Consider the following 18264-nt stretch of genomic DNA (forward strand, 5'->3'; position numbering starts at 1 on the left):
GTACAGAACGTCACAAAATCTCAACACACTACCAAATCTGACTTAACTACAACACAGCTACCACTATTTAACGTCATATTTACATCTCAATTAAATATTCAAACGATAAAAACACCACAAAAATCACTACTTAATGTCACATCAACATCTCAACGCACGTCTCACTCTCCTTCAACTACAACAAAATTATTAGTCACATCAACATTTCAACAAATGAATCAAAATGCCTCAACTACAACACAGCTACCCAAAACTCAAACTCCCTCAAACACTGCGTTACCGCTACCTGACACCACAACATCATCTCAACGCAAAACTCAAACTCCCTCAAACACTGCGTTACCGCTACTTAACAACACATCATCTCAACACGAAACTCAAACTCCCTCAAACACTGCGTTACCGCTACCTAATATCACATCATCATATCAACACGAAACTCAAACTCCCTCAAACACTGCGTTACCGCTACCTAACATCACATCAACATCTCAACACGATACTCAAACTCCCTCAAACACTGCCTTACCGCTACCTAATATAACATCATCATATCAACACGAAACTCAAACTCCCTCAAACACTGCGTTACCGCTACTTAACAACACATCATCTCAACACGAAACTCAAACTCCCTCAAACACTGCGTTACCGCTACCTAATATCACATCATCATATCAACACGAAACTCAAACTCCCTCAAACACTGCGTTACCGCTACCTAACATCACATCAACATCTCAACACGATACTCAAACTCCCTCAAACACTGCCTTACCGCTACCTAATATAACATCATCATATCAACACGAAACTCAAACTCCCTCAAACACTGCGTTACCGCTACCTAATATCACATCATCATATCAACACGAAAGTCAAACTCCCTCAAACACTGCGTTACCGCTACCTGATACCACATCAACATCTCAACGGGAAACTCAAACTCCCTCAAACACTGCGTTACCGCTACCTAACATCACATCAACACCTCAACGAGAAACTCAAACTCCCTCAAACACTGTGTTACCGCTACCTAACATCACATCATCATCTCAACGCGAAACTCAAACTCCCTCAAACACTGCCTTACCGCTACCTAATATCACATCAACATCTCAACACAAAACTCAAACTCCCTCAAACACTGCCTTATCGCTACCTGACACCACAAAATCATCTCAACGCAAAACTCAAACTCTCTCAAACACTGCGTTACCGCTACCTAACACCACATCAACATCTCAACACGAAATTCAAACTCCCTCAAACACTGCGTTACCGCTACCTAATATCACATCATCATATCAACATGAAACTCAAACTCCCTCAAACACTGCGTTACCGCTACCTAATATCACATCATCATATCAACATGAAACTCAAACTCCCTCAAACACTGCGTTACCGCTACCTAATATAACATCATCATCTCAACACGAAACTCAAACTCCCTCAAACACTGCGTTACCGCTACCTAATATAACATCATCATCTCAACACGAAACTCAAACTCCCTCAAACACTGCGTTACCGCTACCTAATATCACATCATCATATCAACATGAAAGTCAAACTCCCTCAAACACTGCGTTACCGCTACCTGACACCACATCAACATCTCAACGGGAAACTCAAACTCCCTCAAACACTGCGGTACCGCTACCTAACATCACATCAACATCTCAACGCGAAACTCAAACTCCCTCAAACACTGCGTTACCGCTACCTAACATCACATCAACATCTCAACGCGAAACTCAAACTCCCTCAAACACTGCCTTACCGCTACCTAATATCACATCAACATCTCAACACAAAACTCAAACTCCCTCAAACACTGCGTTACCGCTACCTGACACCACAACATCATCTCAACGCAAAAATCAAACTCTCTCAAACACTGCGTTACCGCTACCTAACACCACATCATCATCTCAACACGATACTCAAACTCACTCAAACACTGCCTTACAGCTACCTAACGTCACATCAACATCTCAACACACACTTCAAACAGTAAGTACACCACAGATTCCACTACCAGATGTCACATCATCATCTCAACACAATTATACAACTCTTAGTACATCGCATATATATCTACCTAAAGTCACATCAACATCTCAACATACGTCTCAAACGACCTCAAATACAACACAGTTATTGTTACCAAACGTTACATCAGAATATCAACACACAACTCAAATTGTCTCAACTACACCACAGTTACCCCTATCAAACGTCCCATCAACATCTCGCCACACTACTCCATCTGCCTCAACTTCAACACAGTTACCTTCAACTAATGTCCAATCATCTCAACACACGACTCAAACTACCTCAACTACTCAGATACCCATACTTAACGTCCCATCAACATATCAATACAACTCACAATACGCCTCAAGTACAACACATTTACTCCTATCTGACATCACATCAACATCTCAACACAAAACTCAAACTCCCTCAAACACTGCGTCACCGCTACCTGACACCACAACATCATCTCAACACGAAACTCAAACTCCCTCAAACACTGCGTCACCGCTACCTGACACCACATCATCATCTCAACACGAAACTCAAACTCACTCAAACACTGCCTTACTGCTACCTAACACCACATCATCTCAACACACGCTTCAAACAGTAAGTACACCACACATTCCACTACCAGATGGCGCATCATCATCTCAACACAATAATACAACTCTTAGTACATCGCATATATATCTACCTAAAGTCACATCAACATCTCAACAAACGAATCAAACAGCCTCAACGACAATACAGTTCTTCTTACCTATAGTCGCATCAACATATGAAGACACTACTCAAATTGTCTCAACTACACCACAGGTACCCCTACCAAACATCACATCAACATCTCAACACAAAACTCAAACTCCCTCAAACACTACGTTACAGCTACCTAACACCACATCAACAGCTCAACACGAAACTCAAACTCCCTCAAACACTGCATCGCCGCTACCTGACACCACCTCATCATCTCAACACGAAACTCAAACTCACTCAAACACTGCCTTACTGCTACCTAACACATCATCAGCTCAACACACGACTCAAACAACCTCAACTACAATACAGTTATTCTTACCTATAGTCGCATCAACATATGAAGACACTACTCAAACTGTTTTAACTACATCACAGGTATCCCTACCAAACATCACATCAACATCTCAACAGACAACTCATACTGTAAGTGGAACACAGACACCCTTACTTAACGTCAAATCAACATCTCAACACGTGACTCAAACTGTGACTACAACACAAACTATGACCACACCGCAAAACCCTATACGGAACGTCACAACATCCACCAAAACTGTTTTAACTACACCACAGCCACCACTACTTAACGTCATATCCACATCTCAATCCAAACTTCAAACTATGCAAACATCGCAAAAATCCCTACATAACGTCTTATCAACATCTCAACACACGACTCAAACTGTAAATACGCCACAGGAATCCCTATCAAATATCACGACAATTTCTCAACACAAGACTAAAACTGCCTCAAGTACCACACCTAACGTCACATCAACATCTCAACAAAAGTCCCAATCTGTCTCAACTACAACATATTTCATCCTACCCAACGTCACGTCGACTTCTCAATACAAAACTCAGACTGTCTCAACTTCTCAGTTGCCCCTACCTAATGCCACATCATCATCCCAACACACGTCTCAAACTGTAACTACACAGCGAAAATTCCTACCAAATATCACATCGACTTCCAATTCTCAACACACTTCTGACTATGCCTTACCTACAACACAATTACTCCTACATAAAGTCACATCGACATCTCAATACATGAATGAAATTGTAACAAAACCACAGAAATTCCTACCAAACGTCACATCAACATCTCAACAAACACCACTAAATGTAAATACACCGCAGGAATCTATACCAAGTGTCAAATCAACATCTCAACACATGACTGAAAATGTCTCAACTGCACAACAAGTACCCTTCCCTAACATCATATCAACATCTCAAGAAACAATTCTAACTGTAACTACACCACAAAAATCTCACCCTAACGTCCCATCAATATATCAATACAACTCCCAGTACGCCTCAAGTACAACACAGTTCCTCCTATCTGACATCACATCAACATCTCAACACGAAACTCAAACTCCCTTAAACATTACGTTACCGCTACCTAACCCCATATCAACATCTCAACACAAAACTCAAACTCCCTCAAACACTGCCTTACCGCTATCTGACACCACATCAACATCTCAACACGAAACTCAAACTCCCTTAAACACTACGTTACTGCTACCTAACCCCATATCAACATCTCAACGCAAAACTCAAACTCCCTCAAACACTGCCTTACCGCTATCTGACACCACATCAACATCTCAACACGAAACTCAAACTCCCTTAAACACTACGTTACTGCTACCTAACCCCATATCAACATCTCAACGCGAAACTCAAACTCCCTCAAACACTACGTTACCGCTACCTAACACCACATCAGCATCTCAACACGAAACTCAAACTCCCTCAAACACTGCGTTACCGCTACCTAACACCACATCAACATCTCAACATCAAACTCAAACTCCCTCAAACACTGCCTTACCACTACCTAACACCACATCAACATCTCAACACAAAACTCAAACTCCCTCAAACACTGCGTTATCGCTACTTAACACCACATCAACATCTCAACACGAAACTCAAACTCCCTCAAACACTGCCTTACCGCTACCTAACACCACATCAACATCTCAACACAAAACTCAAACTCCCTCAAACACTGCCTTACAGCTACCTAACACCACATCATCATATGAACACGAAACTCAAACTCCCTCAAACACTGCGTTATCGCTACCTAACACCACATCAACATCTCAACACGAAACTGAAACTCCCTCAAACACTGCCTTACGGCTACCTAACACCTCATCAACATCTCAACACGAAACTCAAACTCCCTCAAACACTGCGTTACCGCTACCTAACATCACATCAACATCTCAACACGATACTCAAACTCCCTCAAACACTACGTTACCGCTACCTAATATCACATCATCATCTCAACACGAAACTCAAACTCCCTCAAACACTGCGTTACAGCTACCTAACATCACATCAACATCTCAACACGAAATTCAAACTCCCTCAAACACTACGTTACCGCTACCTAACACCACATCAACATCTCAACACAAAATTCAAACTCCCTCAAACACTACGTTACCGCTACCTAACACCACATCATCATCTCAACACGAAAGTCAAACTCCCTCAAACACTGCGTTACAGCTACCTAACACCACATCAACATCTCAACATCAAACTCAAACTCCCTCAAACACTGCGTTACCGCTACCTAACACCACATCATCATCTCAACACAAAATTCAAACTCCCTCAAACACCACGTTACCGCTACCTAACACCACATCAACATCTCAACACAAAACTCAAACTCCCTCAAACACTGCGTTACCGCCACCTAATATCACATCAACATCGCAACACAAAACTCAAACTCCCTCAAACACTGCGTTACCGCTACCTAACATCACATTAACATCTCAACACAAAACTCAAACTCCCTCAAACACTACGTTACCGCTACCTAACATCACATTAACATCTCAATACACGCTCCAAACAGTAACCACACCACAAATTGCACTACCAGATGTCGCATCATCATCTCAACACAATAATACAACTCTTAGTACATCGCATATATATCTACTGAACGTACTATCGACATCTCAAACAACCTCAAATACACCACAGTTACCCCTATCAAACGTCACATCAGAATCTCGACACACGAATCGCACTGACGCAGTCGCAACAACGTTACCTTTAGAAGTCACATCAACATATGAAGACACAACTCAAATTGCCTCAACTACTCTACAGTTACCCCTATCAAGCGTCACATCAACATCTCGCCACACGACTTCATCTGCCTCAACATCACAGTTACATTCACTTAATGTCAAATCATCTCAACACACGACTCAAACTACCTTATCTACACCATCATCACCTCTACCTTACACCGGACTGAAATCTCAATACACGATCCAAACTGTAACTACGCCGCAGGAATCCCTATCAAATGTCACTTCAACATCTCAACACACGTCTCAATCTGTCTCAACTACTCAGTTATCCCTGTCTAACGTTACATCAAAATATCAACACACAACTCAATTTGCCTCAACCACAACAAAGGTACTCCTATCTAATGTCGTATCATCATCTCAACAAAAGACTCAAACCACTGATACACCACAGAAACCCCTACCTAACGTCACATCAACATCTCAACACACGTCTCAAACTGCCTCAATCACAACACAGTTACCTTCACTTAATCTCACAATATCTCAACACACGACTCCATCTCCCTCAACTTCAACACAGTTATCCTTGCATAATGTTGCATCATCTCAAAACGTGACTCAATCTGTAACTACACCGCAGAAATCCCTAAGTACTGTCACATCAACATCTCAACAAACGACTCAAACTGCCTCACCTACACCACAAATACCCCTACACAACGTCACATCAACATCTCAACACTTAGCTAAAACTGCTTCGACTACACCACAGTTACACCTACCTAATGTCGATTCATCATCTCAACATTCAACTCAAACTGTAACTTCACCTCTGAAATCCTTACCTAACGTCACATCGACATCTCCAAACACGACTCGTACCGTTTCAAATAACTCTGGATCTACTATCAACTCCCTGATCAGTTTAAGCACAGCATATGCAAATGTTCCCTCTACAATTTCAAGCCTAATAACCACAACAAACAATTCCATAAGAACCCAAACTGCCTTGTGTGATGGAAGAAGTCTTCGTTTGAAATTAATCGGAAAGAATAATGTTCCCCTAGACCTGGACATTTCAAAATTGGACACTTTGATGTTCCAGACACAACAAAGAGTCGTGTATAAATGTGCAAGTGATCACAGACTGATGAATGGATCTTTAACACAAGTTTGTAAAGATGGACAATGGCGAGGAGAGGTGCCTTACTGCAAAAGTAAGTCTTCAGCACGGTGACAAACTAAATCAAATGTTGAAATCGCTTAATCTCATTAAAATCATCGATTCTAAATTCAAATATTTAGTACAGTGTCGTTTGTAACATAAAGGGAGACATGGCTTGGATTTCTCGAAAAAACTCTCAACCTTGAGTTTAAGTTTCTTCTGTTTGAGCAGTCAAATTTTGAACAAAATCTCAGATTGAAGTCCAAGTTTGGACTAAAGTTCTTTTCGAGAAATCCAGACTAGGATTTGAACCCGGGCCCCCGAAATCTCTTGTCAGATCCTCTATCAACTGAGCTATCAGGCCCCCGGGCAATCAAACCCGTCTGTTTGCCAAATGTTTATAAAAGACGGTCATTGTTTGCGACGAACTCCAACTAACATGTATTGTTATGATTCGAATCAATGTAAGTGTGGTTTGATTAATGTGTAGGCCAACCATTGTTTCCGAAATCGGCATCGGTTCAATTCCAGGTGGCCGTGAACCTGGGGATACACCCAAAAACCGATGTCGCCGTTATTTGATATAAACAAGGTTATACCCTCAGATGGAAGTGTGATGAGTGGATGGTTACTAATTACTGAAAGGCTAAGGAATGTGCTGTCCTAGTGTTTCATAATTATTTTGTTGATATTTTCAGGGTGCAAATGTCCTTGTAGTCGGATGAAGCACCAGGTTATCATAAAGACACCAGACGAACTCCAAAACAAAATCAGGACCGTAGTTAAACAGCTCCAAGTGAAAAAATCTGATTTATCTAAACAGACGAGCAGGAAGATTTCCGCCGCAGATCCGCGGACCTCCGCAAAAGTTGTAGGATCTGTTCTTGGTACAGGAATCATCACGCTTGTTGTGTTGTTCATTGTGGTGTTGGACCTACCTGTGTTCTATAGACATATCCGACACGGTCCGTACGCTTAAACATGTCAGATCTCAACCAGCAACATCGCCATTGTATGAAAAGCAATGGAGTAGTTTATTTACTGGAGATCGAATTGTTGCATGCAATACACAGCATTTTTAAAATAAAAAACAAAAAAAGATAGAACACCTGTACAGGCTTAAGTCTTTAAAAGTATTAAATAGGTACTTCATATCTGTTACTGGAGCACGCGTCAGGAAGGCAACAGGATAACAAAACGATCTCCTCTTCTACAGATTGTAGATACAACACCGACAGTGTATGTAGATCTACGGCACTCTTCTTTCTTACAGAAATCATGGTGCTGTTGACTAAATCGGCCATTTTGTTTCAACGTCATTGTCTGTAATCATAGTAGTAAAGTCGCAATTGATGTGCCCAATATTTGTATTTGAACACACACGCAGGGTCATATTTCAAAAGAACTGCGAACGATAGTACGCAACTGTCTAGTTTTAAGGCAATCTCTCACCAGAGGGCGTATTACGCTGCGCTACAACACCTCTGTCAACGTCTGAATGTCAAGATTCTTGGCAAAACTTATTTCTACCTATTGCATTATAAAGTATGATTTTACAAGTTTTAGTGTTACGCTTAAAATCTTACAGTAAGTTCACCAAAACAACGAATTCCATGATTATTCTAGTATTATTGGATGAATGAATGAATGAATATTTATATAAATATATAAAACCTTTTAATTCGCTCAGGTGTCTCATATTTACCAGCTTCTGCGTTTATAAAATTCAGACAAGTGTTTGATTTGCTTAGATATGATCATTACAGTTTGATATGCTAAGTTAGTTTTAGTACGTTTTGATATGATTTTTAGACGTTGACAGAGGTATTAGTGGAGCGTAGCGGGAACGATAACTCTGGGTAGAGATTGTCATGGTGCTGTTGGGTGGGTATTTTTACCGCCGGACACCGCCAGACACAGCCGAACACCGCCGACCACCAAAAATATTATGTATATATTAAAATAAATCCCCAAAACAGACCATATGTGAATAATTCAACGTATTTAATTCATTTAATGAACTTATATGTATTAATAATGTGATAGAATACTGTAAAAGTTATGTACAACCACCGCCGAACATCTGCATACTACCGCCGAACACCTAAGATGTGCTTTATAGTATGAAAGGTGGGTATCATGATTATTGTAACAAATATCACAAATAATTTATGATGTTTTTAGCATTTTTTAAAACCTAAAAATAGGAAAATGCAACAAATTTCATGTGTAACTAGGCCTTTTTTTGGAAATACATCAGACTACAGTTTAGCGTTTGACTCCGATCCCGATCCCGATCAAATTTAAGCACATTGCTGATCACAAAATTAACGAGTACAATGGAAAAAAAACTTTGAATAAATAAATAAAATAATTAAATAAATCTCTACTTCAATAATTCAATGTATCGTTTGTGTTTGTATCAATAACTATAAAGTTTATGTATATGTAGCTACCGCCGAACAAGTACTTGCTCTCCACCGCCGAACATCTGAATACTACCACCGAACACTTAAGAATGTTAACAAAATTTTATTTACAGTCTGAGAAGTGTGTATCATGATTCTTGCAATAAATTTCTCGAATCCTTCACGATGTTTTTATAGCAATTTTGGACTTCGAATAGAAATGAAAACACGGTGTATCCTGGTCTATATCTTTTGAATTAGTGTTTGGTGGTGGTATAATGTGAACCTATTATATAATGTTATCATTTAAAGATTGAAGCAAATAAGGGAATATTTTACACGCTGATAACAAAATAAAATAAAGTTTAAGAGAGTGTTTGCAACATTTTATATCTATCCGTGAATTGATATCAACATTGAACTCTTTATGTATCTCAGAAGTAGGCCTAACCTGTTCATAAAACAGTCATTCCACATGTTCCAGGAAAAAATGCACCGAATATGTGAATAATTCAACGTATTTAATTCACATCATGAACTTATATGCATCAATAATGTGATAAGATACTGTAAAGTTATATGTACATGTACAACCACCGCCGAACATCTGTATACTACCGCCGAACACCTAAGATGTGCTTTATAGTATGAAATGTGGGTATCATGATTCTTGTAAGAAATATCACAAATAATTTATGTTTTTAGCATTTTTGTTTTACCTAAAAATAGGAAAATGAAACAAAGAAGGTGTTGCACGTCTCATGTTAATTTCCCTAAAGGTGTTGCATGAAAGATCGAAAAATTTAAGTTATTCAAATATATGATAAAAGAAATTGGAACATATGTCTGGTTTGGTTTGAACATATTTTATTGGATATATAATATACAAAAGGTTTGAACACAAGTTCTTACAACTTACAACATATGTCTTGATTCAATAATTTTTTTAAATAAGTTTGAAAGACATGTATTGACCAAATTAGCCAAAATATTTCTAGTTTAAATCTAGCTGCAGAACTGTAGCTCTCTGAAAAAATATTTTGACAGAACAGAGAGCTACAGTTCCACTCCTGATAAAAACCTTCGATTTACGGCACACAAAAAGCTGCGCGTGGTTGAGGCCTGATATCGTTGTATTCTTGTGTTGCTGTCTCATAAATTTAATATAAAAAAAATTCTGAACATATTTTCCTACTATAGTTGTGTCCAAACATACCTTCAAATATTCATTAAAGCCCCATAAAATATGTTTAAATTAAAAATGAGTTATGATTAAAAAAAAATAAGCACGAAATATAGAGCGTGCGTTTCAAATAATATAAAGAATCTTTTGTCAATCTACCAAGACGAGACAATGACGAAGTTGGACAAAAATTATTGACAAATAACAACTTGGAAAGTATAAATCACGTTGTTGAAGTAGCTGTGGATCTACTCCAGACTTGATAAAAAAAAAAATACATGACTGCGTGACCACCCAGAGGGAGATAGACGGCGAAGAACGTACATTGTAACTTCGTTTTAGAAGTGTCTCTCTCTCTCTCTCTCTCTCTCTCTCTCTCTCTCATGATGTTGCTTTCATTATTTAATGCATCTAAATTAAGAAATGATTTCATATAGAAATGAAAAATTTTGATGATCGATAGCGTATATGATTAGAAGCAACTAAAATGCAAATCGTTACATCATTTTTGTTTAAAATATTAATTTTTTTTCATCAACTAGATGCATTTACCACCGAGGTTTTACATCCTTACATGTTGATTACATGTACGTAGAATCGGAGAGGGTGTGATATGAAAGCTTGAAAGTTAAGAATTTATCCTTGTACATGTAGCGACCTCCCCACTTCACGATTTAAAGAACTGAAGTCGGAAGGGGAAATTGAGACAGTTTGAGCGGATGAAGACACCCCCCCCCCCCCTCCAACCACCACCACCACATACATGTACACAATTTAAGGTTTTCATAATCGGATAGTTTAAGCACCATTTTTTGTTGTTATCTTATTGCTTGTCAAGAATTTTACAAAAATTAACCGGCAACATACATGTACCCCTTTTGATACATTGAAAAATATAAGTAATGTTAGCATGGGGCCCTATAAAGTTCAATTGCAGTTTGGTCATACTTCGTCATTCAATAACTTTTTTAAAATAAAAAAAATGTTTGTCGGGTTAGCGGTACTATGATATATGACTATAACAATGACCTGTGTATAACTTGTACATTCCATGCAAATTCGAAAGGATTGTTCGCCTCAGTAGAACAATGGGGGTCAGTTAATCCGTGTATTTGAAATTAACAGAAGTGCCTGGCTTCTTGCGAAAAGTGTGAAATACATGTACAATGTATATTGGGTCGGCGCAAAATACCCGTGATCTTTAGACTAGATCTGATATCGAGCCGACCCAATATACTTCACACTTTTCATAAGTCAAAAACTGCTGTTAATTTCAAATACCCTGATTCAGATTCTTTATTTCCGTGAGCCCCAGGCTCATTGGATATCATATACATGAATACATTTATACAAACAAACAAAAATGGTATTATGGAGAGTGAGTAGACAACAATGTTACAACGATGTAGAATTTAGATTAAACAAATGATATCGCACCATATGAGAGTTTCGTAGCTTAGTAGCATACTGTAAAAATTTTCCAACATTAATCAGTTCTTTAGTATTTTTAACACAGAGTATTTTAATCAGTTTGTAAACACTGGGTTTTGTATAATAGAATTTCTTAACATATTTTTTCTCAAATCATCATATAGAGGGAATTTTAAAATAAAGTGGAACTCATCCTCTACATCATTTAGCTCACAAACTGTACATAACCGTCGTTCTCTGACCATATTATTATGTCTTCCAACTTCAACATTAAGTTTATGCAATGAAGTTCAAAAGCGAGTAATAAAAGATTTGTGCAGTCAATGGGTTTAGTCAAGTAAAACTGTAAACAAAAAATACCCAAACTAGCTAACTGTAACTTAGTTCTATTGTGACAAAGACCCTATGAATTTGCATGGAATATACTTGTTATACAAAAATCATTGCATTAGCCAGACACTCCCGATGAATATTTTTTTTAAATGAAAACGAAGACATATAAAATTCTGAAATATTCTAATAACAGCTAGTATGTCAACCAAAAAAAAAAGAAAAAAAAAAAGACAAATAACTATAGTTAATGATATTAATGAAAAAGAGAATATTTTTTCTCTCCAAATTGTTACAAGTGTATCGTGTAAGAGTAGAATAGACAGTGCATTTTGTAGTTTGCATAAAATGTCATAAAAAATGCGTTACACACAGTGGGACATTTTTTTTTTTACATGTTCTTTTATGACATAACTTTTAAACCAGTAAATATTATCCTCCTGAAATTTATGGGATTACTAAACACATTATAAGAAAGTAAATGGGTAATCTACTTGTATAACAGGGCAATTATTTTCAGTTTAGATAAAGAAAAAGTGTTCGGCGGTGGAGAGCAAGTGTTCGGCGGTAGCTACATATACATAAACTTTACAGTTATTGATACAAACACAAACGATACATTGAATTATTTAAGTAGAGATTTATTTATTTATTTAATTATTTTATTTATTTATTCATATTTTTTTCATTGTACTCGTTAATTTTGTGATCAGCAATGTGCTTAAATTTGATCGGGATCGGGATCGGAGTCAAATGCTAAACTGTAGTCTGATGTATTTCCAAAAAAAGGCCTAGTTACACATGAAATTTGTTGCATTTTCCTATTTTTAGGTTTTAAAAAATGCTAAAAACATCATAAATTATTTGTGATATTTGTTACAATAATCATGATACCCACCTTTCATACTATAAAGCACATCTTAGGTGTTCGGCGGTAGTATGCAGATGTTCGGCGGTGGTTGTACATAACTTTTACAGTATCCTATCACGTTATTAATACATTTAAGTTCAGTATATGAATTAAATACGTTGAATTATTCACATATGGTCTGTTTTGGGGATTTATTTTAATATATACATAATATTTTTGGTGGTCGGCGGTGTTCGGCTGTGTCTGGCGGTGTCCGGCGGTAAAAATACCTACCGTGTGTAGTTGACTATATCGGCCATTTTGTTTTAACGTCATTGTCTGTCATAGTAAAGTAAAGTCGCAAATTGATGTGCCCAATATTTGTATTTGGAACACACACACACACACACACAGGGTTATATTTCAAAAGAACTGCGAACGATAGTATTGTTTCGCCGCCTACCTTCTGATCAATTTTTAAAATGATTTTTACGTCAATAGAGATATTTATATGAATTTTGATAAAAGTTTATTTATTTGACAAATCGAAGAGAGATAACTCTATAATTTGGGCTAAAATCGCGTATTTCACTCTAGAAAATCAATAGAAAACAGAAACTATTTTTAAATCATCCCCCAAACACAAATTCCTTTCTACATGTATGAAATATTGCCATTTAGCAAAATTTTACCAAAATGTTTGTTGTTTCACTGGAGGGAACACATGTTTACAGATCAAACAAGGCGAAAATGTTCACTCTTCGATCAATTGCAAATGGGGTAAAACTATGGTTATTTATTTATATCAATAAGCATTTTAAAATATATGACGTTTTAAAACCTGATTTCAAGGAACATATTTTTCTACCCCTTAATCTAAAGGAGTTGTAAGAGCAAAATTAATTGACACTTGTATTAAAGTATTTTAATAGTCAAAATTTGTTACCCCTTCGCAAAAGGTATTGTAATCATTTTTAACCCCGGATTCTGATACGTATTTGTGACACCGATACTCCTATTCAACATTTACTTTTATTTCTATATATTTTAAGGGCCATATTTTGGGGGTTGTAAAGCAGATTCTTTTATAAAAAAATCTTAAATCAACTTGACTATACGTTTAGGACAAGTGAAAGCAACGTTCCTTTTGCAATTGATATAGGACGAGTTATAACTACAAGAACAAGTCAGAACTTATCCTTTAGTTTAAGGTAGCTACAACCTCATGTGACTTATCAAATTTAATGGTTCAAAGTGGAAAACCAGTATTGATTTCCGATTGATATAAGTTAATCTAATCAATAACCAAAGAAATTATATACTTTGCCAACTTTTTGTCAGATATCAAAATCAAATGTTTATATCGATATCAGAAAATCGCACATTTTCATTTAACCGCATGATAAATATACATAAAAACTGGTTACAATGGCATGACATACAATAGAGAAATACCAGGATATTAGTCATTTTCCTTGACAACATTTGTAGAATAAATAACTGATTATTTATAGAAAATATAAACCTTTTCAATATCAGATAGTTTACCAATACTTTTATTATATTTCTATCATGCACGAATTTTAATGAAATAAAGATTTTGCAAAAACCTATGTCATCACATCAGGATGGAGCTACCTTAAGGAACGACTCGCAATTTGGTTTAGGACAAGCCAGGGCAACTCGTCCTTTACTTTACGACATATCCGTACAGTTATCCTTTGGTTTAAGACGCTATTATCTATATAGTACTACCCCAGTCCATAAAATGTTGTCTGTACTTGATGATCACAAGTTACATCCACAAAACTATATGTATAACTTTTCTGTTGGCTCAGTGGCTGTATATATAGTGTAACGTTAAGCGGTCACCCAGTCAAGTGCTGACCACGCTCGCCGTTGCATAACTTGCGTGATCAAGAGAGACACTCTACCACCTCACTAGAAAAGCTAGATCTCTAGCGAGGCAGTATAAGTTCCCTCTTATACTGTCCACTACACTTCCCCAAACTCGGAGAAGCTTCGTCCCGAAGCTAAGCGTGAGTCCTCTCTAAGTGTTTGGCACCTGCTCAGTAACGGCATCCGCCGTTCCCGACGACAACCACCGTCGTCCCCGGACGAATCCACGTCCGTACCCAGAGCTCCGATGAGACTATACTTGAAGCAGGCTTCCCAACAAACACCAGATTCACACCGCTGCCACCAATTTGTAACAAGTAGTGGCCACCCAGCCAAGTGCTGATCACGCTCGCCGTTGCTTAACTTGCGTGATCAAGAGAGACACTCAACCACATCACTAGAAAAGCTAGCTCACTAGCGAGGCAGTATAAGTTTCCTTTTACACTGTCCGCTACACTTAATTTGTAACGTGTAGCGGTCACCCAGCCAAGTGCTGAACACGCTCGCCATTGCTTAACTTGCGTGATCAAGAGAGAGACTCTACCACATCTATGGCACGCCAAATTCACAAAAATGAGCTAAACATAGTTTCACAGTTGATAAACTAGATTTATCGACTGTAAACTATAGTTTACGAACTGTAAACTATAGTTAACGATTCGTTAACTATAGTTTTCATCCGTAAAACTATATTTAACGGTTGTGAACTATAGTTTACAAATGCTAATCCAAGTTTATCTGTCTTTAAATAAACGTTAACAATAGATTTTGCTGATAAATACAGATTCACATTTGTAAACTATAATTTACATTCGTTAACTATAGTTCACAATTGTTAATCCTAGTTTCACAAATTGTGATACTATATTTATCAGATAAACTTTATAATAGTTTAGACTTGTAAACCGTAGTTTACAATCGTGAAACCGTATTTATCAGATAAACTATGTTTTGCAATCGCTAATGATTGTTTTCATTGCTAATTATAGTTTACGCTTGTGAAACATAGATTATCTGTTAACTTTGGTTTACAGATGTGAAATATAGATTAACGTCGTTAACTATAGTTTACGCTCCGTAAACTATAGTTTACAGTTTACAGTCAATAAACCTAGTTTATCAACTGTGAATTTATGTTTAGCTCATTTTTGTGAATTTGGCGTGCCATACACATCACTAGAAAAGCTAGCTCTCCAGCGAGGCAGTACAAGTTTCCCCTTATACCGTCCGCTACAATAGCATTCGGTTTGTGACCATGACAACGTGGACACGAGCCCCACTCATTCCCACAGGTACTCAACTATGGAGCGATTTTTCCCTTTTATTTTACAAAAATAGTTTGCCTTTTATACTCAATAAAGTGTGCACCATCGGAAAAGTTTGATGTTGTTTGTATATTTATAAATCGAAGGTCAAACACGTACACTACGAAAAATAAGAAAAACACTGAATAGTGCCTTGAGCGTGTGCATATGCTTGCTTTGGCAATATCAACGAAGTGTAATGCTGTAATTTTTTACTAGCAGTTTTGAATGTGCAAATCCATCACAAACTTTATAAAAAGGAGAAATAGATGCTAAACCATGTACATTTATGCGAACACAAAGCTTTCTTAGAAGTTCAACTTTTTGAGAGTTGGACATAACCAGATTTTTAATTTAAAAAATTACCCTGTGGTAGTTGCATTTTTGACATCTGAATAAAAAATGAAAATCATCATCAATTTTTCTAGCATTGCAGAAATCCGGCTCTAACGATACTAATTAATAGTCTTTATCATTGTATAACCCGATGAAGGAACCCATACAAAATATTCGTAAACATTTACATGATATGAAGGCCGTGGTCACCTTTTTCTTAATCTCGTTAAGAATTTACTCTACGTCATCATAATGGCTGACTTCCTTTTATTTTAAAACATGGATGAAAATATAAATACACGTATCAGCAATACAGTAGTTGTCTATTCATTTAAAAAAACATCGCCTAGCTGATTAGCTTAGTAAGTTAACATGTTGACTTGAATTGTAGATCGCGGGTTCAAGTCCATCAGGGGTTTTTAATTTTTGGTTAGATTGTTCTCTACTAAAACTGCATATTTTGACTAAATCAAGTATATTTGAAACATATTGTACATATCCACCACTTCCCATCCATATGAAATTTCTCTGGTGTAGCATACCTCCTTCAATGATTACATGTATATGTTTGACTAGTTTCATATTATGTACTGGTAAATTTCAATTTAACATATGTTTAATATGAAAATATCATTATCTTAACAAACCACTATCTAGTGTCAAACAGATGCATTAAGTGTATGCATCATTTGTTTTTACTTTCTTATTTGCATGCATGTATATAGTACATAGAACTCTCTCTCATTCAATTTCTAAAGTCACCAGTACGAAATTATTTGATCATTAAAGATATATGATGGCATTAATGAATAAAGAAAGAAAAATATTGCAAACATTTATGTATATAGTCTAGATGTGTAAAAATAATTCCAAACTTATTTCAATGAAAGTCTCATTAATACTCGAGATGTGTAGATCAGTACCTGATGCTACATTGTACATGTACATTTGATAATGGTGAGAGTTTGTGTCTATACATAACAACTCTATCTATACAGGTTTCAAACCTCCAGTTTACAAGCCTTTAAATTGGAGATCAAACCTCCGTAATAAAACAAAAATAAACACCTGTCGATCAGACAATTTTTGGTTTCTGAAAACACAAAAATAGACGTACATGTATATATAATCCGGCTCTAATGACGTTAGTGTTTAATTATTGTAAAACCTTATGAAAGAAACAAAACCCATAAAAATATGCGTAAAGCTATGCATTTGTGTGTACGAAAACAAAAATTATGGCTGAAACTAAACTTACGTGGGTCAGAATGTAAGATATTGTAACGTGTAGCGATCACCCAGTGAGGTGCTGCTTACGCTCGCTGTTGCTTAACTTGCGTGATCAAGAGGAAAACTCTGTCACAAAACTAGAAAACCTAGCCAACTAGCGAGGCGGTATAAGTGCCCTCTATATTGCACGCTACACGTCCACTTCGCCCCGAAGTTTAGCGAGAGTTCTCT

The 18264-nt window shown here is 37.0% G+C and overlaps 1 protein-coding gene across 1 annotated transcript; it reads left to right on the forward strand.

Moving 5' to 3' along the window:
• Positions 1 to 213: 213 nt before the first annotated feature.
• Positions 214 to 8336, forward strand: LOC125660124 (mucin-2-like). The gene is made up of 2 exons (XM_056150751.1): positions 214 to 7114; positions 7761 to 8336. Exons 1-2 carry the CDS (start codon positions 214 to 216, stop codon positions 8039 to 8041), a joined length of 7182 nt encoding a protein of 2393 aa, XP_056006726.1. The 3' UTR covers positions 8042 to 8336.
• The last annotated feature ends 9928 nt before the right edge of the window (positions 8337 to 18264 follow it).

This window comes from Ostrea edulis, chromosome 9, assembly GCF_947568905.1.
Source record: "Ostrea edulis chromosome 9, xbOstEdul1.1, whole genome shotgun sequence".
NCBI lineage: Eukaryota > Metazoa > Mollusca > Bivalvia > Ostreida > Ostreidae > Ostrea > Ostrea edulis.

Coding starts and splice junctions, on each gene's coding strand:
- LOC125660124 (XM_056150751.1), top strand. CDS start 214: ATGAATCAAAATGCCTCAACTACAACACAGCTACCCAAAACTCAAACT. Junction 7,115..7,760: donor AGAGGTGCCTTACTGCAAAA/GTAAGTCTTCAG, acceptor TGATATTTTCAG/GGTGCAAATGTCCTTGTAGT.